Below are 25,911 nucleotides of genomic sequence, written 5' to 3'. Positions count from 1 at the left end.
ACAGCTTCTGAGGCGCATTTCTCCATTTTCTCAATGGAATTTGCTGACTGCCCATTGGGCCTTGGTTGTCAAACATTTCGGAAGTCGAACATTGTTCCAGAATGGATTGCGTACCGAGGTGCCACTGTAATGTTTTCATTCCCTTTTGAAGGAATATTGTATGGGAAAATAAATGGCTGGATAATATAACGTCTCTGAAAAAGAAGTCGAAACAAAGTCATTTCCCTTCTTCCTGGGGCATTTGTGGTTTTGGATCACAGCGCATGAGGTGCAGCAATGGTGGACCAGCTGCCACTTTGCCTTTTGGGCTTCAGCAAGGTTTAAAAAATTCTGAGTGAGCACCAGTAGCCACCTCACCTTAGTACAGATCCCCCTCCCACCACCCAAAGGGAACCAAGATGTGCCTCCGGCTTATTTTGAACTGTATTTCATTCAATTTAGAGGGATAATGGTGTGATAAATGGAGGTAACTGAAGAGAATTTGATTTTGGAGGAGGATCAGGACAGGAAATTAATGGGGTAATGGGGTAATTAATTGAACAGATCTGGACGACATGTGAAGATATTATCTGGTGATTAGGACAGAAAATTAACTACCATGCCTATCATAAAATAGAGTTCTAGTAATTGTTTCTTGATATGCATATATGCATATAAATTAGCATATACAAATTTCATACACTGTTGTGCCTGTGGGCTCTGGATCACTGTAGCATTTTTGCACCTCCCTGCTACCTGCACACCCAGAGACATTTCAGTACAATCATTCAATATCACCACATAAAACTAGAAGAATGGGGCCACAGAAAATAAACTAAGTCCCAGTAGTGGGCACATCCCACACAGTCATGGGGAAAATAATAAGTCCACTTTAACAGTTCTCCCTTTGTCTATCACTCAAGGGGGATCCCACCAAACCAAACTGACCCTCTACTCTGTTGGAGAAACTGGAAATTGAGGAAGAGGTTAATTTCCTTCATGAGAACAAATCACCCCATCAATAAGGTAAGCCAACAGGTGCATGGTTAGCCAAGTCAGTTGCTATGGCAACAGGCCAGTGCCACCTATCTAAGTGATCGAGGCACATCAGTGGGTCTGGAGTCTTGTGCTGCAGTGTTGGAGTCTGTCTTGTGAAATGGGTGAGTCTGACTGGAAGCATGAGTGTTATGCATGTGTGTTATGTCTTGAAGTGCTGGAACAACAGAGATACTTTGTACTTGTATATATCTGTATCTGTAGCTACAAAGCCTACAAGCTGTCTGCACATATCACTGTCTGGAACTGTATTACTGAAGCCTTATCTTCTGCAGCAGTAAACTATTTTGGACCTTAAGATGCCTCTGTGTGGTGAATGGAACTGGGGGAAACATGCACTATGTGTCCCTCTCACCTCAGATTCCCAACATACGAGGCTGTCACCATGGGTGAGGGTTAGAGAACTGTTTCCCACAGTCCCTGGCTTACAACAGCCTATATCAATATCCTGAGTGTCCCTTTGGTGTCAGCCTCTTTGGATATGACACTGCCAGCCATAGCAGAACCTTATTTTTTTGCAACCAGCCCTTCCCTGCTTAGTCCTCTGTAGGACTGCTCTCAATGGGGAAAGTGGGGCAAGGCAGGCTCTGGGCCCCACCTGTATTCGCTCAGCCTGTATATAGTATTCACTCAGCAGTGATAATTACAGCTATCGTATAAAAGTAGCGAGAAAGAATGTGACTTGCATTATGAACACACATAGACATATTTCACTCAGTAAGACTTTCGGAATGAAAAGAGGATTAAAAATGACACTTACAACCAAGAATTCTAAACAATAAATATAACAGAGGCCATCGAACTTGCATGTTTTTTCCTTCGTGAAAATTAACCAATTAATCTTATCCAAGTAGGGGAAGCACGTTAACAGAAGCAGAACTCCTACAAGGCATTAAATCTCCCTCCTAGCTTGGGCAGTCAAACCAGGAGGGTATCATGGTTGATGGTATCAAATGCTGCTGCAAAATCAAAGAAAACCAACAGCATCACATTCCTTTGTCTGTCTCCCAACGCAGGTCTTCTTTCATACAGGGCAGCCAAGTCAGTCTCTGCACCCAACCAGGCGTCCAATTGAAGTTATCCAGAAAACTGGTTTCATCCCAGAGTATCTGGAGCTTTAGCTACAAAGAACTAGAGCTTAGCTTTTCAAAAGGGTGGAAACTAAGGTATAGCTTCAAAACAAACAGAACACCCAAGCCTGTGCCGCAAATAAACCAGATTTATATAGAAAACTGATCCAGATTTTCATGTAGTGTCATGCTGGCTAAAAATACCCTCCATTTCTTTAAGAAAAGATGGCCTTGAATTACACTGAGGACACTTTGCAGATGTGTCTTAATGGTGATTTTATTAATGTATATCCATATCCAAATGTGTATTTGTACTTTGCTATCAACCCTGCCCCCCTCAAAACAGCTTGTAAGCAAGACAACTTATGAAACCAACATTTTAAATCTCAGTTACCTTAGCTCACGATCTAAATAACTTTGAGCAAGTCCACTCTCAAATATAATTTTAATGTAATTGCCTGACTACATATTAGAATGAATTCAAGAACACAGGATTTTACAATAGCCTTTCTAATATATAACCCTACTTGTGCATTACTATTAAAATAAGGGACGCAGGTGGTGCTGTGGTCTAAACCACAGAGCCTAGGGCTTGTTGATCGGAAGGTCAGAAATTTGAATCCCCGCGTCGGGCTGAGCTCCCGTTGTTCGGTCCCTGCTCCTGCCCAGCTAGCAGTTTGAAAGCACGCCAAAAAAGTGCAAGTAGATAAATGCGTACCACTCCGGTAGGAAAGTAAACGGCGTTTCCATGCGCTGCTCTGGTTCGCCAGAAGCGGCTTATTCATGCTGGCCACATGACCCGGAAGCTGTACGCCGGCTCCCTCAGCCTATAGAGCGAGATGAGCGTGTAACCCCAGAGTCGTCTACGACTGGACCTAACGGTCAGGGGTACTGTCAGGGAACTGCCATCGGAGCCAGGAGTGGAGGCAGGGCTCTCAAGCGATGCCGGAGAAGGGCCCAGCAGGGAGAGAGGTGACTCATCGGCCGGGGAAGGAAATCAGCATTACACCAGGGAAAAAGGCGGGGAGAGGCGGGCTTCGGAGAGATGGCTCCAGGACTCTTCGCCAGAGACCAGTGGGGAGAGCACAGGTCCTCCGCTGCCCACACCCACCCTGCGCAGAAGACTTCCGCGCAGGGAAGCTAGGCGGAGACTATCCATCAAGGAACTTTTATGTTGGAAGAATTCAGGAAACGCCCACTGACGGATTCTGCCAGTGACTGAGACAGCCGCGAAGTCAGGGCTGTCCAGCCAGGGAAAGGTTTATCCAGGCAACCTTGCCAAGAGTGGCGCCAACTTACGCACGAGCAACCCCCAATTTCCATTACAGGTACCTTTACCTTTACTTTTTTATTAAAATAATACTTTCAAGTTAAGTGGCTGGGACCAAATTTTTATACAGCTACAAGAAAAAGTTAAAGAAAAAAGAAAAACAAAGTCCTGTTACATTGAAACAACTGCTTCTTAAATGCCAAACACAGTTGACACTGAAATAGTACATCTGCTCTCCCTGCCGTGTGTAGCTGCAAAAACATGTACTGCAACCTATTGCCTGTGCATTTCTCCAGCAGCAACCCATAATGTTTAAGGGAAAAACACAGGATGTAATCACAAGATGTCACACATTTCCTTAACAACCAATTACAGGAATAAGAGGGTGCTGTTTCGATCATCATCACATACAGTTCTGGTCCGATGCAAACACTTTAAGTATGATGACCTTCAGAATAATAAAACATAAAGCTTTTAAAAACTGGAATATTTGCTCTTCCTACAAATCATAACATCTCTTTATCATGGCAAAACACAACCATTAACGAGAGTGAATTTGTTCAGGAGAGAATTTTGTTAACCAAACTACTTCAAAATCCTAATGAGGAACCAAAACATCAGTCCCTCCAGGCTGTTTCACAGTTTAGAAGCCCACACTTCCAAGGCGGAACAGACGATTAGTTCAGTCAACTTAGATGTTTCATGGCTGTCAGAACCACTGCCTCCTCCCCTATTAAATACCAGCTGAACAGAGCTATATAAAGCAGAAGAACAAGAGATGAGATTTGCAAAATCGATGGAGGTGATAGAGAAACACTGTGGGCGTGTTGTTGTAAAGCTGTAGCAACGAGTACTCTGGAGGAAGTGAAGTCCCTTTCCAGTATTTACATTTCCAAGATAAATACATTACGACTTGTGCAAGGAACACAGTAACTGGAAAGGGCCCCAGAACTGTAGGATCAAAACTATATGCAGAAGGCTTCCACCCAATTATTGCTATGTCAATTTATTTTAGATCTACTGTTTACGTAATTAAACCATTATCACACAAAATTTTCTCCTTTCTACACTCTTCTATCAGCATGAATTCAGTAAAATCAAATATTTCTGCCCACAATTTACGGTGTTCTTTGTTGCAGCTAAAATATTTGAATTGAACTTAAATATTACAGAGATAACATAAAATGTCTTGTGGCATCTTAAAAGAATAACGAATTAATGAGGCATAAACTTTTGTGGACCACAACCTATGAAAGGTGAGGCAAGCCACTTCTGTTTATGCTACCCTTCCAACCATCTCTCTATCAATGCTATAAACACAAGAGTATGAAGAGCAGCGAAAGACTGGAGTGAATCTTAAGTCTCATGTCCTGCCCCTCTGGAAAGTTTAGTGTGAACCAAAATCCAACTCTTTTTGGTACACATCCTCTTTTTTAAAAAAACAACAACAGACCCACTTAAATGGGCATATATTTATTTACACACACACACATATGAGAGAGAGAGATACTTGCAGGCCTCATTTCATACTGACGTTTGTGCTATGTATGTGGCAGTGGAAATTCAAGACTCTCTCCTGCATGCCATCCCAAATAACAAATCTACTTACTAGGACACGGCGTGAGCCAAGTGAGGATTCCCAGGTAAGATCCTCCCTCTATTGTGTGGGCAGGTAATCCCTCCCCTACCTGGTCTGGTCTCCTTGGCAACGCTTCCCCCAGGTGGGATTGGACAACTGACTGAGGTAGGCGGAGACCTCCAGGTATCCCACCTGAGTGAAGGCAAGGCCAAGCCTATGCTGTTGGAGCCGCTCCAGATCTAGGGGCTGCATGCGTCCACGCAAAGGGCGCCCCCCGTTTTAAGCGGGGAGCGGTCATTTCCAAATAACAGTTGTTACTGTTCTAGCGTTCTATTCAGAGCTGCTAGCAAATAGTTAATGATGGGATATGGAAAATCCATCTTACCTTTCAAAAGTTTCATTACGCACTTCTCCGTCAAATGTAGCACTCCATGGTCAATGTAATGCAAGAGTGCATGCAAAGGGAGACATCGGATGCCCAGTGCTATATGCAGAGTATGAAATCCTGCAGTTTGAGAGAGAGAGAAATATTCCTCAGCAAAAGCAAAAGCAAAGCAAACACCCTATTCAGAACTGCTGGGTGAGGTTCGACTAAGCAGACCTACTGAAATTAATAGACCTAATTTAGTCATGTCTATTAATTTCAACATCAAAAAGCTCAACATCAACAAAAAGCTCAACATTAAAAAAACAAAGATCATGGCCACTGTTCCCAATACCTCCTGGCAAATAGAAGGGGAAGAAATGGAGGCAGTGAGAGATTTTACTTTCTTGGGCTCCATGATCACTGCAGATGGTGACAGCAGTCACGGAATTAAAAGACGCCTGCTTCTTGGGAGAAAAGCAATGACAAACCTACACAGCATCTTAAAAAGCAGAGACATCACCTTGCCAACAAAGGTCCGTATAGTTAAAGCTATGGTTTTCCCAGTAGTGATGTATGGAAGTGAGAGCTGAACCATAAAGAAGGCTGATCGCCAAAGAATTGATGCTTTTGAATTCTGGTGCTGGAGGAGACTCTTGAGAGTCCCATGGACTGCAAGAAGTACAAACCTCTCCATTCTTAAGGAAATGAGTCCTGAGTGCTCACTGGAAGGACAGATCCTGAAGCTGAGGCTCCAATACTTTGGCCACCTCATGAGAAGAGAAGACTCCCTGGAAAAGACCCTGATGTTGGGAAAGATGGAGGGCACAAGGAGAAGGGGACGACAGAGGACGAGATGGTTGGACAGTGTTCTCGAAGCTACAAACATGAGTTTGACCAAACTGCGAGAGGCAGTGGAAGACAGGAGTGCCTGGCGTGCTCTGGTCCATGGGGTCACGAAGAGTCAGACACGACTAAACGACTAAACAACAACATTAATTTCAATGGATCAACTCTGAGTAAAAATAAGCAACGGGTTACACCATTACTCTAATGGCCTCACAAGTGACAAGATGATTAGCCACGTTCTCTGGCAAAAACATTCTTAATTGGATTGAAAACCAGCCCAAGTCTATTGGGTCAGATGAGAAACCCCTTACTGTTTTGGGAAACTGCCCAGCAACATGGGCAACAAGGAAATTTCTCCAGAGCTGCTTCTCAGAAAGCTACAGTGCAGTCAACATCATAAGGACAATTCCTCTTTTCATGGATAACTCCTCTGAATCTTCCCTGCTCAGAATAAGATTCGCCCAGTGGCTCATGAAGGTGAATTGGTTAGGGAAGCAGCATTTGTCACCAGCAATTTGCCAACATTATTTGTACATCAGGAATATTTCTTAGAATGGTGTGTGGATGATGGCATAGGACAAATTCAAATCAATGCTCGCCTGTTAGTTTTGATTTTTTGTACTGCTAGATAAGAACACCTTATCTTGACATGAAGGCGGCTGGGGGGAGGGGAGGCCCAGGAGGAAGGAAAGATAATGCCAAGCATCCGTTCCAGCTCTGCCAGCCCCACAGAGTCCCCTCTCACAACTGCCTGGTAGGAAAGATCCTGACTTGTGGTTTTTTATTGGGATTTTATCACTGCCTTGGTAGGATCTGTATCCTGAAGGGCAAGATATAAATTATTGTACTAAACAACCAACGTAAAAAAATTCAGTAAAGTTTCCTCTGTACACAGACACAGGTGGGGACTGAAGAAAGCTAGCCCCCAGAAATGGGCACAATGACTTTTATATTTCTCCCTTTCCTACAAGAAACTGAGGGTATACGTGGCTTTTCTCTCCTACAAAATTACACTCTGACAACAACCCCATGGAGGTATGTCAGAATGAGAGAGAGAGAGAGAGAGAGAGAGAGAGAGAGAGAGAGACTGGCCCAAAGTTCAGATGATCAGCCTCACAGATGAGCATAGCTGTCAACTTTCCCTTTTTTTGCGTGAAATTCCCTTATTCTAGCGCCGTTTCCCGCTGCTTCCCACTGCTATCCCGGATTGTTAGATATCCCGTAGACTGTCCCCGGGACAGGTGAGGCTGCTGATCCCTTATTTTCAAGGCTGCTGATCCCTTATTTTCAAATCTGAAAGTTGACAGCTATGCAGTTGAGCGGGAACTTCAAATGCAGGTCTCCAGTCCAGTGCATCCATAATTAATAATAATAAATTTAATAAATTTTATTTATATCCCGCCCTCCCCAGCCGAAGCCGGGCTCAGGGCGGCTAACAACAATAAAACAATACAAAAGTACAACACAAACAACACTCTAAAATCATTCATTATAAAATTAATTAATTCAAGCCACTGGCAACCATTGGGCCAGAGCTCTGCGAAGATTGCCGAGGGAGGGAGTCAGGCTGTGCCCTGACCAAAGGCCTGGCGGAACAGCTCTGTCTTGCAGGCCCTGCGGAAAGATGTCAAGTCCCGCAGGGCCCTAGTCTCTTGTGACAGAGTGTTCCACCAGGTCGGAGCCACAGCCGAAAAAGCCCTGCCTCTAGTTGAGGCCAGCCTAACTTCTCTATGGCCTGGGACCTTCAAGATGTTTTTATTTGAAGACCGTAAGTTTCTCTGTGGGGCATAAAAGGAGAGGCGGTCCCGTAGGTACGAGGGTCCTAGGCCGTATAGGGCTTTAAAGGTTAAAACCAGCACCTTAAACCTGATCCTGTACTCCACCGGGAGCCAGTGCAGTTGATATAGCACCGGATGAATGTGATCTCGCAGCGAAGACCCCGTAAGGAGTCTCGCTGCAGCATTCTGCACCCGCTGGAGTTTCTGGGTCAGTCTTAAGGGCAGCCCCACGTAGAGCGAGTTACAATAATCCAGTCTGGAGGTGACCGTCGCGTGGATCACAGTGGCTAGGTCAGGGCGAGAGAGGTAAGGAGCCAACTGCTTAGCTTGGCGGAGATGGAAAAATGCCACCTTTGTTATAGCTGCAATCTGCGCCTCCATGGAAAGGGAGGTGTCGAAGATTACACCCAAATTCTTAACGGACGGTGCTGGCACTAACTGCGCCCCCGCAAGAGATGGGAGTTGCCCCCCCAATCCCATATCGTCCCGTCCCAGCCACAGGACCTCTGTCCTCGAAGGATTTAGCTTCCACCGGCTCCCACGTAACCATCCAGTCACAGCTTCCAGACATCTGGTCAGTGTGTCTGGGGCCGAGTCAGGATGGCCATCCATCAACAGATAGAGTTGGGTGTCATCGGCATACTGGTGGCAACCCAGCCCAAAACTCCGGACAAGCTGGGCGAGGGGGCGCATAAAGATGTTGAAAAGCATTGGGGAGAGTATCGCACCCTGAGGTACTCCACACACCAAGGAGTGGCGCGATGACAATTCCCCCCCAAGCGCCACCCTCTGTCCCCGACCAGAGAGAAACGAGCGCAGCCATTGAAGGACTGTGCCCTGGATCCCCACGTCAGCAAGGCGGTGGTCCAGAAGTTCGTGATCGACCATGTCGAAAGCTGCTGACAGATCTAGAAGAATCAGCAGCCCCGACCCGCCTCGATCCAGCTGTCTACGAAGATCATGTTAGGGCAACCAGAGCTGTCTCGGTCCCATGACCAGTGCGGAAGCCAGACTGGAATGGATCCAGAGCCGATGTTTCATCCAGAAACCCACCAATTACTAAAAATACTACAGCATTTTGGCTCTCCCTGCCTAGATGAATGGAACACACAGCTTGACTGTCCTAGGACTTACCAGGAGGCAAAGGCATGCACATTCCACTGGTGGCCTGTAGAATCTGACACATGATACAGAATACGACCATCTCATCCAATCTTCCTTCCTGCCTACTGCATAAAAGATAAGAACAGCATGGAATGTAAGAACGGCAAATTCACATACTTCCCTGAACTCCTTTCATTATTCATAGTCCAGCTTCATAAGCCATATGCTCAACCCTCCTCTTGCAAGCCAGCTGCAATCTGGAGAAGCTGCTTGGTTAACCAGTTTTTCCAAAACAGGGAACTCTGATTTAATTTAATATCAGTTTACTAGCCGGGACATTAGGTCAGAATCTCCATGTCAAAGCCACACTGGCAAGAGAATGAAGCAAAGGATGAAGGAGTTTGCAAACTTGTTTATGCATCTTAAATACTTTTAGCCCCCTCTTCCTTGACAAGTAATCCCAGGAGAGAGTATAATAAAACCATTTAAGGTGCTACTGGAAGGAATTTTTTAATTTTGTTTGGACTACGGCAGACCAACACGGCTACCTACCTGTAACTAAAGTGCCTCAGTTTCCCTTAATACAATAAAAGACTTGACACCCATTTCTGACCTCACAAACCATGTATTACGTAGCAAGGAATGCTATGTCTAAAATGACCCTTCTGCTGCTTAGACCAGAACATAAGCATGAAACAATACAATGCAGTCTAAAAATTAAAGCAACAGTTGTAGCATAATTGCATTTTGTGGTGTTTCATAAGCATTGTTGAACATGTTGAATGAATTTGTCACAGGCAATAACAAAAGATTAAATAAACCTTTATGCATATAAAGCTCTGATCAATGTTCTTAGCAAGTCTATCATGTGTGGAGTCAGGTAATCATGACACAATCTCACCACTCCAAAGAAAAAACACAACACTCTTTTCAGCTTTTGTGGGGGTTCTCTTTTTTATTGAACTTATTGTGTCTTAATTGAAAATAATTACTTACCATGAGAAGATCCAGGGACCAAGACTATATTTCTTCCAAACGTTCTCCATTATCAAGCATATTAGATCCAGCTGGAAAGGGGAGGTGGTATATTTGAATTCTTATGTACAAGACTTTCCAATTTTCTAACTTACTCTCAAAATTCTCACAATTATTCACCAGCAGATTAAAATCATTTACTATGGCTGAAACATTGTTTAGCACAGTATAGTTTAATTCTGAGCAAACATGCTTAGGGATTCCACTGCAGGGGACCAGTTCTATGAACAATTACTTTAGAGTAAGCGCTACTGAACTCAAATGAAAGTTATCTGTGATTTCCGAGCAACATTTATAGGACTATGCTGTAATTGGACCAACAACATGTGCTGTATGTGAAAGCAGCTTTCTGGGTAGAGTTGGTGGCCCAGCCAATGTGGTCAAAGAGCTTGCCAACGCACCTGAACCAAGGAGGAGCAAACTCCTCACGCATCAGCTGCTAAACAGAGAATTCAATCCTGCTTTCTCCACAACGTTTGGGTGTGTCAATAAGTTCCCCATAGGGAACTGTCTGGTGCAGCCAAACCAAGCAGGACTGAGCTCCCCTGCCCATCAGCTAAAGCTCCCCTGCTTTCTACAGGGACTGGCGCCCATCCTGCTGCTTCTCCATCACACAGGATGTCGAGTGCAGGGCAGGTGAGTGCTGTTTGGGGGAAATAGTCTCACGGGCTAAATGGTGAGGCCTGACAGCAACACACACATTCTAAAGGGACAAAATGATGTCTTGCTGTAAAACATTGTTTTACTTTTATACATAGATACATAAAAAGAACCGACCGATTTCGAAACATAATCCACAGCTATTTGGTCAATCTTCTTTTTGCCAACATGCTGCAGGTGTCTTGTGAGATGATCTTTCAACTGTGCTACCATCTGAAAATACAAACCAGTAACTTACAATTCTAATATTAAAGAGGAGAACAAGGGGAGGGGTAATCCTAGGCAGTTAAGATTAGTTTTATAAAGCAAACAATTGTCTATGCCTTAGCCACAAGTAGTAATTGGATGGGGGATTGCGACAACCCTCAAGGTCACTTCCAACTCTACAATTCTATCATCTAGGACTCTGTGATCCACGGTCCTCTCTATGCTTTGTCTCACATTAATTATTCCTGGTTCAATGTTGTTCTTTGTTGTATTTCTTTTCTTTGTTTTCATTACCATTATTTTGTTTAATTCATTACCATTAATGAAAATCCTCAACAAAAAATAATTTACAGATATGGCAACGTGCGTTTTAGTAAAATCGTTGGGATATACTTTTTCAAATGCAGCATTAAAAGAAATTGGGTACAAAAATATCCCAAAACAATCCAGTAGGATCACACTGAAGATATCTGTGGTGAGTTCAGATGCAGCACTTGAAGTCATATGACTCACAGCAGCATGGTGCATGAATTAATGTGTTCCTCTCCCTCCACCCATTCTATCATCTTATGCTGTATAAGTATAGAAAAACATGGGTTTATATGCTTTCCAACTATCATGTATTTCTGTGACCTCCACATATACCTGTGACATGGAAACAGTAAGTGAACCAATTTATTTTCTGCGCGTGCAACCCATACTCCCACTTATTATGTAAATTCCAGAAGTGAAAATTGGGGTCTAGAGCCTTCTATACAGAGAGGGTCTTAGTAGGAGGTTGCCAGTGGCTATTACATGGTATTTTCTCAGCAGTCCAAAAGCTCATATTCAACATCAGAAGATTACCTAAGAGCTGTTTACAACGAAAAATTCAACCTGAGGAAATGTGTGAGCATTTCTGTATAGTAGTTTTGCTGACCAAAGAAATCAGAGCTTCATGAGGAAGTTGAATGCTAACATTTGCATTCAGATTTTCCAAAATCCTTTCTTAAACAACTTGTGCCACCTATTGCCAACACATACCAGTCCTGTTAGCAACCGTTGCTGGTAATCTTCTTCCTGGAAGAGAGGAACCATATTTTCTTCTGAAATTAGACAAGAGAAGGAGAGGCCATATTATGTTGTTGTTGTTATTCAAGGACTATGCTATACATCAGAGTCCTCTGGGTAACAGGGCACATGTTTGAGCAGCTTCTGAATGTAGTGCCAACATGCTGCCTTCATTTTGATGATCAGGGAACACAGAAACTGCCTTAAACCGAGTCAGCTCATTGATGCATCTATAGCTTGCCAGGAATGGAGAAGAGGGATCCTTCATTATTATTTTTTAAAGATATTTATTGAAATTTTCAACTTTAATACATTAAAAAAGAATCAAAAAAGGAAAAACAAAAAGGTTTAAAAACACATAAAGTTCACAATCCTTATTTTTCTATAACATATTTCCCTGACTTCCCCACACCTCCCCTTCTTATATTCCAATTCAAAATGTTAGTTCAGCAAGTTCTTATCCGAAGAGGGATCCTTCAATGTTGGCGACTGAAGCCAGGACCATTTACGAGTGAAGTATGTTCTCAACCACTGAGTGATGGTCTTTCTCCATAAGGAAATAAATTTCTTATCAATTTTTTAAAAATATCCATGCATGGCTATGTAAGGCAAGCTCAGTTGAGGGTTCAGCCTGAGAAAACTTGGAGTGAGTTCTGCGAAGCCTAACATAGGAACAGGCTGGTAGGATCCAAGATGCCCCTCTAACCACCACAAGCCCTTTAGAGCCAGCGGGTCCAGAGAAATCAGGGGAAATAATACAAAATGCTCTTTGTTCTGAAGTTGACATTCATAGCCCACAGCATGCACAGGATCCTTGAAGGGGTGAACAAATGATTATTGGTGTGTAGGTTCGGGTCCTAGAAGCAAAACATTGCTTACTTGCCACTTTGCTTCTTTAAGCACAATGAGCAGTCCAGCTCATGTTTTAGGCCCCCAAACCTAATGGGAATTAACTTGCAGATGCCTTTGAGACAGGACTTTGGTACTTCCAAATGGTACCTCTAAGTTATGTGTAACTATCAGCACCCTGATCTTGGAACACTTTACTAAAAGTTCCATGATAAATAAACATATTTAGGAAAATACAGAGGAGCCAGGTTCCCCACTGAAATGAAGCAAATATATTTGCCTGCAAACTTATTTCCCACAGCAATCTTTTCATACAAGTACCTCTCCCAAGAAATCTAGAGCAGCGTTCTTGCATTTTAATTAAATGCCCCCCCACTTACTTTGTCTTCAGCAAATCTGTGTGATTCACAGTACCAGGCAACTCACCATTTACACACACACAATTTGCATGCAACCACGCACACACGTGGTGCCAGGAACCGGGAAGTGGATTCTGGAAATGGGGAGCACCCTGAATTGTCTTTCTGGCTCGCAAGGAGACCCTCCCCAGAGCCCAAAGTAGACATCTTGTTTGGGCTGGGGGGGGGGCTTGTCATGAGCCAGAGGGGCAGCAGGGCTTTGTGGAGCTGCTGAGCCTCCCCGCTTAACAGCTGACATGCGGAGTAGCGCAGCCGCCACAGCCACTTCCCTGCATGTCAGTTCTGCAAGCCACACAAGCCGGAGGGGCAGCGTGGCTTCCTTGACTCACTCAGCTGACATGCAGGGAAGCGGGAGGGGGGTGCTGCTGCACTATCCCGCATGTTGGCTGTTAGGCAGGGAGGCTCAGCAGCCTCAACAAAGCCCCTCTATGGAGTCTCCTTGCAAGCTAGTAGGACTCTCCAAAGTGCTACCAATATACATGATTTCAGTTACACATGCGACAGTGTAACCCCCATGTAAATTGGGAGTTGCCTGTATGACAAAAATGTCAAGTCTACAGCGAACACAGGGAAGGAATTTAAATATCACTATTTGTAGCCATTCAGCATCAAGGAATAGTAGGTCTTACCTGTGTTCCATTTATTCAGGCTGGAAAACACTCTAAGTGAAAAGAAAAATGTTATTAATGTGCTTCAAAGGCAGAATCGCTCAAACATATGTAGAAAACACACACACAATCTACACAACAACCACTGGTTTCTGAAATGAAAACACAACAGAAACTGAAAACAGTGTCCAGCAAGACACTGGGTCAGTATAAGTGAGTATGTGAATGAGTCAGGATTAGGTCTCTGGCCAGATGGCTAAAAAGAGAAATAGATTATGTTGCTTTATTTGGTGTGTTTTTTTCCGTTATTAATGACCAGTGTAACGTTTTGTAAATAAAAAAGACTCTGAGAAACAGAACCAAATGGTGTTTATTCCTGTAATGGGAATTTCACTAAGAGACAGCTGGAATGCTGTTGCTGCTGCACAGAAGTAAAAGATTCAGGAAAACTTTTCTGTAAAAGGAACTCTGCTGCAGAAAGAAATGAAAACCCAAGAGTAGATCTGAAGGAGCGTCTCCTCCTCCATCATTCTACCCGGACACTGAGGTCCAGCTCCGAGGGCCTTCTGGCGGTTCCCTCACTGCGAGAGGCCAAGTTACAGGGAACCAGGCAGAGGGCCTTCTCGGTAGTGGCGCCCGCCCTGTGGAACGCCCTCCCATCAGATGTCAAAGCAATAAACATCTACCTGACATTCAGAAGACATCTGAAGGCAGCCCTGTTCAGGGAAGTTTTTAATATGTGACATTTTAGTGTATCTTTCATCTTCGTTGGAAGCCGCCCAGAGTGGCTGGGGAAACCCAGCCAGATGGGCGGGGTACAAATAATAAATAATAATAATAATAATAATTATTATTATTATTATTATTATTATTATTATTATATAGATGCTCACACACCAACAAATAGAACAAGCGGAAGCTTGCAAAAATGCAAATCGAAACAGGATAAGGTGTGAATTATATCACACACCAGACGTGGATAACTCACTGAATACTAATAACACAAAACTGGAGCATTTCTTCATAATGGAAACTTCGAAATGGAAAATAGTCTCAGACAGCTGGTTTATATGTCACTAGTTAAAGCCCAGTAAAGCTTATTATATGCTACAGAATAACCACTCCTCATTCTACCCATCCATATTTTTATTTCAAATAATGATACTGCTACCATAATTAACCAGGCTTCTATACAACTGAGCCAGTCCCTTGCCTTCCTCCAGGTGGTCGATGAACACTTAAAAATTCTGCCACGGATACGCCAGTACTACAAGGCATGCTGTTTTGTCTTGGGGGCAGCCTGAAAATGACAGGGAGGGTGGCCTTTCTGTGTCAAGTGATGCCTGCCTCAGTCAGAATACACAGAAGCAGTTGTCACATGGATCTCTACCATCACACTCTGAACTCCAACATAAATGCCAGTGCTGATGAAAGTGAAGAGGGTGAACACTCAACATCAGAGGCGCCAACTTTTGTTGCACATGGGAGCGGTGGTGGCATGTGTCACAGGGTACATGAGTGATGGGATCAAATTCTGGGGGGAGCCCAACATAACTCAGTCCCAACAAGATGGTGTCCCTGCTTAACCTGATAGCAGAAACTCACACCGTTTGAAGTTACCAATGGACCATTAACTGTTCGCCATGAGGAGCCAAAGTGTTTTTTGGAGGCATCTGCAACTTGTTCTTCAGCTAAATTTCACAAACACACTAAAAATGGACAGACCCTTTAAAATGCAGTCTTTCACTTTCTGGAAACAGCAACGTTACAGAAATCAACTTACTTCTTTGCGTTTTCAAGCAGGCTTTCCGTATATATTGTTCTCTCTTCAGTTCTCTAAATCAAAGTGTAAATTACTTGAATTAAGAGCATTATGAGATACAGTCAATTTTATTCTATCAATGTCTAATAAGAATTTTAAGTCAAAATAAAAGCAAGGAAGGAAGGAAGACAGGAAACCTACATTGTCAAATTATGTACTCCAACTGTGCAAGCAACAGCTTCAGAAGTTCTTAGTTAAGTTCCAGAAAACCAGAATACAGTGGATGTGACCCAGAATAAAAGTGGGTCCTCTGCTCCCCAGAATGTTCTTTGAGCTGGCCGAGATGTTACAAAAAACATGGTTTCCAGATATGTGAATAAGCCTCCCTTGGCCTTCCCACTTCCCACCTCTCTTCTTGTTTATACCGTTGTCTCAGAACAAGCAAGGATGTTACACAATGTTTTGATTCTGTCTTGTTCTAACAAACTGCAGTTTAACCACCCACAGTACCCTAGGCTAGGACACAATGAAGAGCTAATCTCCTTGTGGCTACACAACAGTAGGATAGTGGGAAATGCATGAACCTGAGTTTCATGTAAGCTAATTCACAGAATGGGAAGCTGTGGTTGCTCATTACACCCGAACCAGCCCTTGCACTGACTAGGAGAAGCCACATGTACAAAATGCATAGCCTACATTGGTCACCCCAGGCTGACTCACACCCGTCTAGATGGAAGATTAAAGGAGTACTGAAATGGGATTAGACAAAGAGATGTCTAAATGAGCATTTAAAGTTACCAGCGAACATGTGAATCCACAGCAAGGCCCAGATATTTCTTCACTGTAGGACAAACCTTTCTTCATGAACACAGAACCAATTACCAATCAAAACGGTGGTTTTAGTTAAAGAGAAATGAGTGTGCAAAAATGCGTTATTTCTCTAATACAGCAACCATATATTACAAAACTACTTCTGCCAACAAGCAATTCACATAAAAAATTGTCATGTGGTTTAATCAATATGCAAATCCACTTACACATCTGAGTTCTCTAAAGTGTCTTGCGGTTATTTTGTTTTATCTTATCCTCTTTTTCTGTTAGCTTGATGTGGTTATGGTATCATACTGTTAGGTCTTTGAATTATTAACTACTAAATGAACTGCTTAATTTGATTATAACATTGATATTGGATATTGTTTTGTGGTCTACTGGTACGTCCTATTACATTCATTTAATTTTCTGATATGTTTTTAAATCAACTGCAATTGTTGCACTGGTTGTTATATAGTAATGTATTATTAATACATTACTGGTTGTTATATAGTAATGTATTATAATTGTGGTTAGAATCATAGAATCATAGAGTTGGAAGAGACCACAAGGGCCATCGAGTCCAACCCCCTGCCAAGCAGGAAACACCATCAGAGCACTCCTGACATATGGTTGTCAAGCCTTTGCTTAAAGACCTCCAAAGAAGGAGACTCCTTGGCAGCAAATTCCACTGTCGAACAGCTCTTACTGTCAGGAAGTTCTTCCTAATGTTTAGGTGGAATCTTCTTTCTTGTAGTTTGGATCCATTGCTCCGTGTCCGCTTCTCTGGAGCAGCAGAAAACAACCTTTCTCCCACCTCTATGTGACATCCTTTTATATATTTGAACATGGCTAGCATATCACCCCTTAACCTCCTCTTCTCCAGGCTAAACATGCCCAGCTCCCTTAGCCGTTCCTCATAAGGCATCGTTTCAGGGCCTTTGACCATTTTGGTTGCCCTCCTCTGGACATGTTCCAGTTTGTCAGTGTCCTTCTTGAACTGTGGTGCCCAGAACTGGACACAGTACTCCAGGTGAGGTCTGACCAGAGCAGAATACAGTGGCACTATTACTTCCCTTGATCTAGATGCTATACTCCTATTGATGCAGCCCAGAATTGCATTGGCTTTTTTAGCTGCCGCGTCACACTGTTGGCTCATGTCTAGTTTGTGGTCAACCAAGACTCCTAGATCCTTTTCACATGTAGTGCTCTCAAGCCAGGTGTCACCCATCTTGTATTTGTGCCTCTCATTTTTTTTTGCCCAAGTGCAATAATTTACATTTCTCCCTGTTAAAATTCATCTTGTTTGTTTTGGCCCAGTTCTCTAATCTGTCAAGGTCGTTTTGAAGTGTGATCCTGTCCTCTGGGGTGTTAGCCACCCCTCCCAGTTTGGTGTCATCTGCAAATTTGATCAGGATGCCCTTGAGTCCATCATCCAAGTCGCTGATAAAGATGTTGAGTAAGACCGGGCCCAAGACAGAACCCTGTGGCACCCCACTAGTTACTCTTCTCCAGGATGAAGAGGAACCATTGATGAGCACCCTTTGGGTTCGGTCAGTCAGCCAGTTACAAATCCACTGAGTGGTAGCATAGTCAAGACCGCATTTTACCAGCTTCTTTACAAGAATATCATGGGGCACCTTGTCAAATGCCTTGCTGAAATCAAGGTAGGCTACATCCACTGCGTTCCCTTCATCTACCAGGCTTGTAATTCTGTCAAAAAACGAGATCAGGTTAGTCTGACATGACTTATTTTTCAGAAATCCATGCTGACTATTGGTGATCACAGCATTCCTTTCTAGGTGCTCACAGACTGTTTGCTTAATGATCTGCTCCAGAATCTTCCCTGGTATTGATGTCAGACTGACTGGGCGGTAATTATTTGGGTCCTCTCTTTCCCCCTTTTTGAAAATAGGGACAACATTTGCCCTCCTCCAGTCTGCCGGGACTTCGCCTGTTCTCCAGGAATTCTCAAAGATGACTGCCAGTGGTTCTGAAATCACATCTGCCAGTTCTCTTAATACTCTTGGATGCAGTTCATCTGGCCCTGGAGACTTGAATACATCTAGACTAGCCAAGTATTCTTGTACTATCTCCTTAGTTATTCTGGGCTGTGTTTCCTCTGCTGAATCCTTTGCTCCAAATTCTTCAGGTCGGGCATTGTTTTCTTTATCGGAGAAGACTGAGGCAAAGAAGGCATTGAGGAGTTCAGCCCTTTCTGTGTCCCCTGTTTGCATTTCACCATCTTCTCCTCTGAGTGACCCCACTGTTTCTTTGTTCTTCCTTTTGCTACGAACATACCCATAAAAGCCTTTTTTGTTGCTTTTAACCTCTCTAGCAAGCCTGAGTTCATTCTGTGCTTTAGCTTTTCTGACTTTGTGTCTACACGTGCTGGCTATTTGTTTGAATCCCTCTTTGGTGGTTTCCCCCCTTTTCCATTTTTTGTACACATCCTTTTTTAATCTTAACTCAGTTAAAAGTTCTTTAGATAGCCACCCTGGCTTCTTTAGGCACCTTCCATGTTTCCGTCTCATTGGTATTGCCTGAAGTTGTGCTTTTACTATCTCCCTCTTAACAAACTCCCAGCCATCATGAACTCCGTTTCCTTTTAGTATTACTGTCCATGGGATCTCACCCAGCACTTCCCTAAGTTTTATGAAGTCGGCTTTCTTAAAGTCGAGAAATTGAGGCCTAGTATGCTTGGCTGCTCCTTTCCGCTGTATAGTAAACTTCAGAAGAGCATGATCACTCGCGCCTAATGTTACTATACTCTATATATCCTATGAACCACTTTGAGCATAATGTACTTGTGAGGAACACAAGTGAGGAACACAGATAAATTGGCTGTGACAAAATGGAAAGTCTGATCCATAATATTCATTACTGAGATCCATTTACCTCATCTGAAAGCAGTTTATCCCGTTCCAGCCTAAGCAGCTTGCTGTTGAAACACATGTGTGGGTCAAAACACCTGGAGCACTCCAAGCTTGAACCTAGCTTTTCCCAGAAGCCTTTGCACTTCTGTAACTTAAGAGCGAGAGAGAGCAGAGAAGTTATTTCCTCCTATAAACAAAAGTTAAGCAAAAGAAGATAATGAGACATGCAGAGTCTAGCTTTGGTATGCAAAGAGCTTTAAAGTGAGTGATAGAGAAATTTTGCATCACCCAGACATTAACCTGTTGCACAGCCTCAAAACTGATAAGTTCAAATGTTTATACACTGAAACAAAATACATGCAACCATCATTTTTCTCCTGAAGATGGGGAATCTTGAGGGTAGGTTTGGTTATGCTAAATCTTCAGATATTAACTTCAACAATTTAGTTGCATGTTGAAGTATTTGGCAGTGACCTTGCTTGTAATTTTAACGCATGCTCAACGTTTTCACATCAGTACAACATAAAACAATTATGTTGAATGAAACATCCACATGGATTCTGAAGGAAATATGAAGTCAAACAAAAGTCCTTGAATCCTGCCTGCTCCTGCTTAAACATCTGCCATATAAAATCCATGAGGGTGTGGAATTCTAATATTAATCTGTGAAAAACAGTAAATGTTGGAATCATTTCAAAAATCCAGATGCTTAAGGCATTTAGTTCACCATTCAGTCTCAGAGTTTGCAGGTATTGCCTCTTGCAGCAAGTATGCTACAGTATTTGATAGAATTTTTGAAAAACAATGTGGAACAATAGTGTCCCCTTGTGGCAATTTTGTAAAATATGATGAATTACACATACAGATAAACCTACGTAAGTATTTCTGAAAACCACAAACATGGAACTCTCTATCCTGCTAGCAAGTGTCTCTTATGCAGACATACCTTTAACACAGGTAGTGAGATAATGTGTGTTCTGCATACGATTCCAGGGATATCCTACAAATACAAGAACACAAGATCTTAATCTAGGCTAGGGATGTGGCACCAATTTTCCCTGCAGACTTGGATAGCAGGCTATGGAAAAAAAGGGGAATCGTCTTCTCTTCTGTGTTCAAGGTTGCTTCAAGACAACCTGCTTATTAAACATTCATCCCAATTTGTTTGCAAAAAAACTGCAGGGAGGTTAGACAACTTTGCGTCAACCAACTGTTACACCACATTTTTCAGTGCATTTTCCTGTAACTTTGGGAAGTCCCATTTTGGTCGTGGGTTTGTTGTACAAGAGTGACACATCCTCTGTAACTGCACAACCTAAATTTGCTGGTCTGTGACTGAATCCCACACAGGAACAGTGGCAGCCTGATACCACCCCACCCCCCCCGTTTCCAATTATGGGGCCATATTAAAGAGGAGTGATTACAGACTCTTAATTAAATCCTAGCTGAAGAGAAAGGGTAAGTTCTTCAATTCTGCATTTGTCTTACCTCATTCCAGTACAGGAGTGGTGTATATGGTAAAACACTATCCAGTTTGCTGTCCTTCAGACACATTCTCCAGGACAAAGAAGCTGAGAAAATTGAGAGAACATTTCAATGAAGGCTTTTGGCAACCTCCAAGTCAACGTATTTCCTGCAATTGTTCCAAAAACTACCAGGAGTTCAAAGAATATATCAGATATGAAGAATCAGCATGGGTTTCCTTGGGCTTCTCAGAAGGAGTGGTGTATTAGCTGGACCAGCCTCTGGGAGACCATGGTTCAAATTCTCTCTCAGCCATGAAGCTCTCTGGGTGACCTCTGAATTTTTAGGCAAACAAACTCATGTGTACAGACCCCACACTACTTCCAGTTTGACACCAGTCCTAGAAACACCTACCTATGATAAGTTCCTGTATGGGGTCAAATGTAAAACAAGTGGCTGTGTTCTCTATAATCCACTGGATAATCTGTAAAAGTAAGAATATAAAATGGTCAGCACAGATTGAGGTGTGAAGGTTTACAGTAAAAATGTAAGGACTTTAAATCTCTGTGCTTTGCTTTCCTGAGTCAAGACTAAACATATCCCACCTTCCACTTAACCTACAAGCAACAAAGCTTCTTCCTCCCGCCATTTTGACTGGCTAGAGGGGGAGTCCATCAAGTCTCCCCAAATCATCTGAATCTTACTGTCGTCTAATTTTTTGCTTGCAAACTTATACAATGAGTGCAGATTATCTCTGGAACGTTTTCTACTTTCCCCAACTCTCTACCACTGTGCTCATCCCAAGATTGTGGCTTTGTTCTGACCTACTTTGGGGGCCGCAAGCCACTGAAACTCTTTGCGAAGCTAAACTTCTGTAGGAGCTGAGTTAAAATTCCTACATATATATGGGCTCCTGCTTTCAGATTGCAGCATATTTTCATGGGACACGTGGCCTTAGCAACTATTTGCTTAATAAAAGAAACTGTGCTGTTATGTTTTACACTCAAAATGGCATCCACCTTTGTGCTGCATGAAAAAAATGAATCCTTTCCCCACCTGGGTTTCCAATTCCTTAGCGCTTCCAATATGCAGAAGTAAACAGTGAAGTGCTGCCAATCTGTCGTTATCCGACTTGCTGTTCCACAAAAACTGCAGCAAGGCCTGCCTGTTTATAGCAACGGTAAATATGCTTCCTGTGCTGCGATCCAAGACCATCGACTTGAGAGGGGAAAGGAGGGCGTTCGTGTGCAAGCTATTAATTTTTGCATTCCCACCTGAATAACACAGGGTTGCAGAGAAGTAGTTTACATTTCACACGGCACATTGAAATACACAAATCCCCTCGTGCCCCAGTGTAATTTCCATAAGGAACAAGCCCTATAATACACCCGTGACTTTCACCCTTCGTTTTGCATGCTTCAGTGTATGACTAATGGTGTGCTTTTCAGGTGAGTAAGGCTGGTGGCATTTCTCAGAAGGGCTGCAATGCTTTTGCCTTTAGGTGACTGAAAACATTAATCAAGGCAGGAAAGGAACCTCCCGCATCACATGTTTGCCTTTATTCTAAGAGCTTTCGAAAGCTGTGGCTCCTGTGCTACGTGATCAAAGAAAGCTAGCAATGACACATGACACATGAACAGTATTTACATTAAACTAATGAAGGGCTCACCAGATTTGAAGGGAGGGCAATGGAGGATGCTCTTCCACCCCACCCTATATGGCTTGGTATTACATATTTATTTCTTAAATTGATATCCCACGCTTACTCACGGAAAAGTCCAGGCAAGCAAATAACAAATGAAAAAGGATTTAAAACCTGACATAGAACCCCCAAATACAGCCCCCCCTCAGGGGGTACAGCAGTTTTGTGGGGGGTGGGAGGGGTAATTTTTGTCAAGATGTCAACATGGAGAGAGAAACTTAAAGCTCCCGTCTCATCATAAACCCATTCAAACCTTCCTATGGGGTCATGTTTTCAAAGTGGGGGGAAATATCCCACATAAACTGCCTAGCTTGTCTCACAGTTGGAAGAGGAAAAGGTAGGCTCACATTCCTGTTTTTGTTTTATATTTGGTGGGTGGGAGCAGGTAAAAGAAAAACTAGAACCATGCAAGCGTGCAGTAAAAATGAGAAGATAAAACAACGAGGCTGCAATTCTAGACACAATTCTATCTGGGAATAAGCAAGGGTTGCCTCATTTCAAAAAGTGAAACTTAGCCAAAGTTGTTGAGTTTTTTGTTGTCGTTGTTTTTGTTGTTTTGAAAATTCGCCAAAATCCAACATGGGTTGCCATACGTTCAAATTTTCATGGACATTTCAGCAATTTCTGAATTCCAAATTATTGCAAGGTCAAACTCAGTAGTTCTCATACAAACCCCTTTTTGAAATTAATGGGGCCTCCTCAAGAGCACACAGTGTATGATGTTCTCCTGTGCAAACATCCATTTATCCCCAAGGCATATGTAGTGAAAATATGCTGGTGGAAGATGCCCTCAGGGCATGATCTGTCTGTGCACTGAGTACACAGTGGTGTAAATGGCATCTTTGCCAATTTGCCCAAAATTTCATCATTAAAGAGCCAGTGCAGAAAACTGGGAAAGAGCATGACAGTACACACTGGCTAGAGAGCTTGAGGCTTTGCTTTTAAATTTTTTTAAAGTTCATTGTTCTTTCTATTTTGCATTGTCCATGTGGGTTTCATTTCTGTAGAGGCACCTGAAGGACACAGAAGGACTTTTTATTGAGAGAAGCTGCTGCAGAACTAATTGTTAAAGAATCCACTGTACCTGTTAGAAAGAAGTTATAGCACATCAGGTCAGGATGCCGAGTGTTGAGAAGATGCAGGAAGTGTCCAGGTAAGTAGACAGCCACATAATAGTCTGTAGTTGTTTTCACAACAACCAGATATACATACGTTTGGGGGGAGAAACAGGAGAGAATTGTTAATTTTGAGCACTTAATTATCCTTACAGCTTAGGTTTATTTGATAGATGAGTTATTCAGAACTATTGTATTCAAAATATTGTTATAGATTTGGAGGGGGGACCCCCTAAACCCTAGAAATTAATAAATGGTAGGATTTTGGTTATTAGGGATCTGCAGGGAGAATACAAGCTGCAGAGGAATTCCTGGGCTAGCCTACGCAAAACGACCTGGCCAAGCTAGGGCCATTAAGAAACAATGAAAGGCCATTGAGGGTCATTGGCAATGCAAGAGAACTGCTTTCCTAACCTTCATGTGTGAACAGAGAAATGGGTTTGGAAGGTTGCCTGGGTAACTGTGTGTCTAGTAGCAAGGGGTTCTGGGAATAAGAAGCAGGAAGAAAGCAGCCATCTTGCGCAGGCTGGCTGAAAGATGACTGCACTGCTGCAGGTATAGGGTTGTATACAATTTTTTAAATAAATAAATAAATAAATAAATAAATAAATAAATAAATAAATAAAAATAATAATAATAATACTACAAGCCCCTCTTGAAATAACCATGTTGTAAGTTCTGGACTCCCTCCATGCAGCCCAAACATGTAAATAGGTGAACAAACTACAGTGGTACCTCCGGTTGAATTCCGGAGGAATTCGCAACTGGAGGTGCCTGTTCTGTGCATGCGTGTGGTAGAGTACTTCTGTGCATGTGCGCACGGCGAAACCCAGTAAAACACTTCCGGGTTTGCCGCATTCACATCCTGAAGGATACGCAACCAGAGGTGTGCGTATCCAGAGGTACCACTGTATGTTTTTTAAAGATACAACAGCCTCTGCCATGTCTCAATTCTCCAAAGGACCATAGACCCTAAGTGAGTGCCTGGAACCCCAGGGGCTCTTGCCGCTGCTCAGCAGAAAGAGAGGGAGGCACCCAACTTTTGTAACAATATTCTGTGTATGTTTAATCTCATTAAAACCAGAATACTTGTATCCTGTATGTGTGCCAACTACATGACTCCCAGCCTAGTTTCCTTTGCCAGCAAAAACCACTCCTGTGTCTCAGAGGCACAATACACAAGACAGCAAGATTTATGCATGCCGTGCCACAGGAAATAAGCAGCCTGGTTATTCTCATTTCCCCCCAAAAGCATGCTATGGTCTCATGACTGTAGACAACTAAAGCTACTTGCTAAGGCCAAACGAAATGAAGGTCAATGCAGAAAGATTTGCTTATTTAGCAATCATCTTGGGAAAGCGTAATAGACCCATGTAAGACAAAGGAAGGAAAATATGTACATTTCCACTTTTCACAATAAAAAAACCACTTAAGGATTTTTGATCATAATTGTATGTAATCAAGGGAAGTACTGAAGGAGAAAGAGGAAGTTAGAAACTTACCAAGATTTAAAAAAGTAAGATCTTTCACTTCTGAGGAATCCCCTCTTTCCAGAGTAACAGTATACGTTTTACTATAACCTGCAAAAGATTAAGAGGGGGGAGATTTGGTATACCACAGACACAAAGTCAGTTTTATACAACTATTCCTGAACAAATAATAGAAAAATAGAAATTGGAAAGTTCCACCTCAGCTAGGTTTCCACCTTAAATTTGAAATTGTCTTTCATTTGCATCTATGCCGTTCCCAGTGTCGCACATATGCCTCTCTGTATCCCAAGCCGGAATTAAGATCGCCGAAAGAAATATCAACAACCTCAGATATGCAGATGACACAACCTTGATGGCAGAAAGTGAGGAGGAATTAAAGGACCTTTTAATGAGGGTGAAAGAGGAGAGCGCAAAATATGGTCTGAAGCTCAACATAAAAAAAACACGAAGATCATGGCCACTGGGCCCATCACCTCCTGGCAAACAGAAGGGGAAGAAATGGAAGCAGTGAGAGATTTTACTTTATTGGGCTCCATGATCACTGCAGATGGTGACAGCAGTCACGAAATTAAAAGACGCCTGCTTCTTGGGAGAAGGGCAATGACAAACCTAGACACCATCCTAAAAAGCAGAGACATCACCTTGCCAACAAAGGTCCGTATAGTTAAAGCTATGGTTTTCCCAGTAGTAATGTATGGAAGTGAGAGCTGGATCATAAAGAAGGCTGATCGCTGAAGAATTGATGCTTTTGAATTCTGGTGCTGGAGGAGACTCTTGAGAGTCCCATGGACTGCAAGAAGATCAAACCTATCCAT

General features: G+C 42.8%; 1 protein-coding gene across 4 annotated transcripts in view; it reads right to left on the bottom strand.

The window, feature by feature from the left end:
• GSAP (gamma-secretase activating protein) overlaps positions 1-25,911 on the bottom strand; it is a 68,420-nt gene that overhangs the window by 16,953 nt on the left and 25,556 nt on the right. For all 4 annotated transcript variants that reach the window (XM_053406708.1, XM_053406705.1, XM_053406706.1 and 1 more), the window contains 14 exons: positions 25,109-25,186; positions 23,576-23,668; positions 21,846-22,063; positions 21,204-21,273; positions 20,814-20,896; positions 20,272-20,325; positions 19,348-19,476; positions 15,661-15,713; positions 13,899-13,930; positions 11,975-12,036; positions 10,862-10,957; positions 10,046-10,116; positions 9,080-9,174; positions 5,340-5,459 (listed from right to left, as the gene is read on the bottom strand). In XM_053406708.1, coding sequence (XP_053262683.1) covers positions 5,340-5,459; positions 9,080-9,174; positions 10,046-10,116; positions 10,862-10,957; positions 11,975-12,036; positions 13,899-13,930; positions 15,661-15,713; positions 19,348-19,476; positions 20,272-20,325; positions 20,814-20,896; positions 21,204-21,273; positions 21,846-22,063; positions 23,576-23,668; positions 25,109-25,186 — 1,254 coding nt within the window. The remainder of the gene's footprint in view (positions 1-5,339; positions 5,460-9,079; positions 9,175-10,045; positions 10,117-10,861; positions 10,958-11,974; positions 12,037-13,898; positions 13,931-15,660; positions 15,714-19,347; positions 19,477-20,271; positions 20,326-20,813; positions 20,897-21,203; positions 21,274-21,845; positions 22,064-23,575; positions 23,669-25,108; positions 25,187-25,911) is intronic.

Source organism: Podarcis raffonei, chromosome 10 (genome assembly GCF_027172205.1).
Source record: "Podarcis raffonei isolate rPodRaf1 chromosome 10, rPodRaf1.pri, whole genome shotgun sequence".
Taxonomy (NCBI): domain Eukaryota; kingdom Metazoa; phylum Chordata; class Lepidosauria; order Squamata; family Lacertidae; genus Podarcis; species Podarcis raffonei.
Note: the sequence above shows the minus strand (reverse complement) of the source record. Positions and strands in the feature narration are given on the sequence as shown.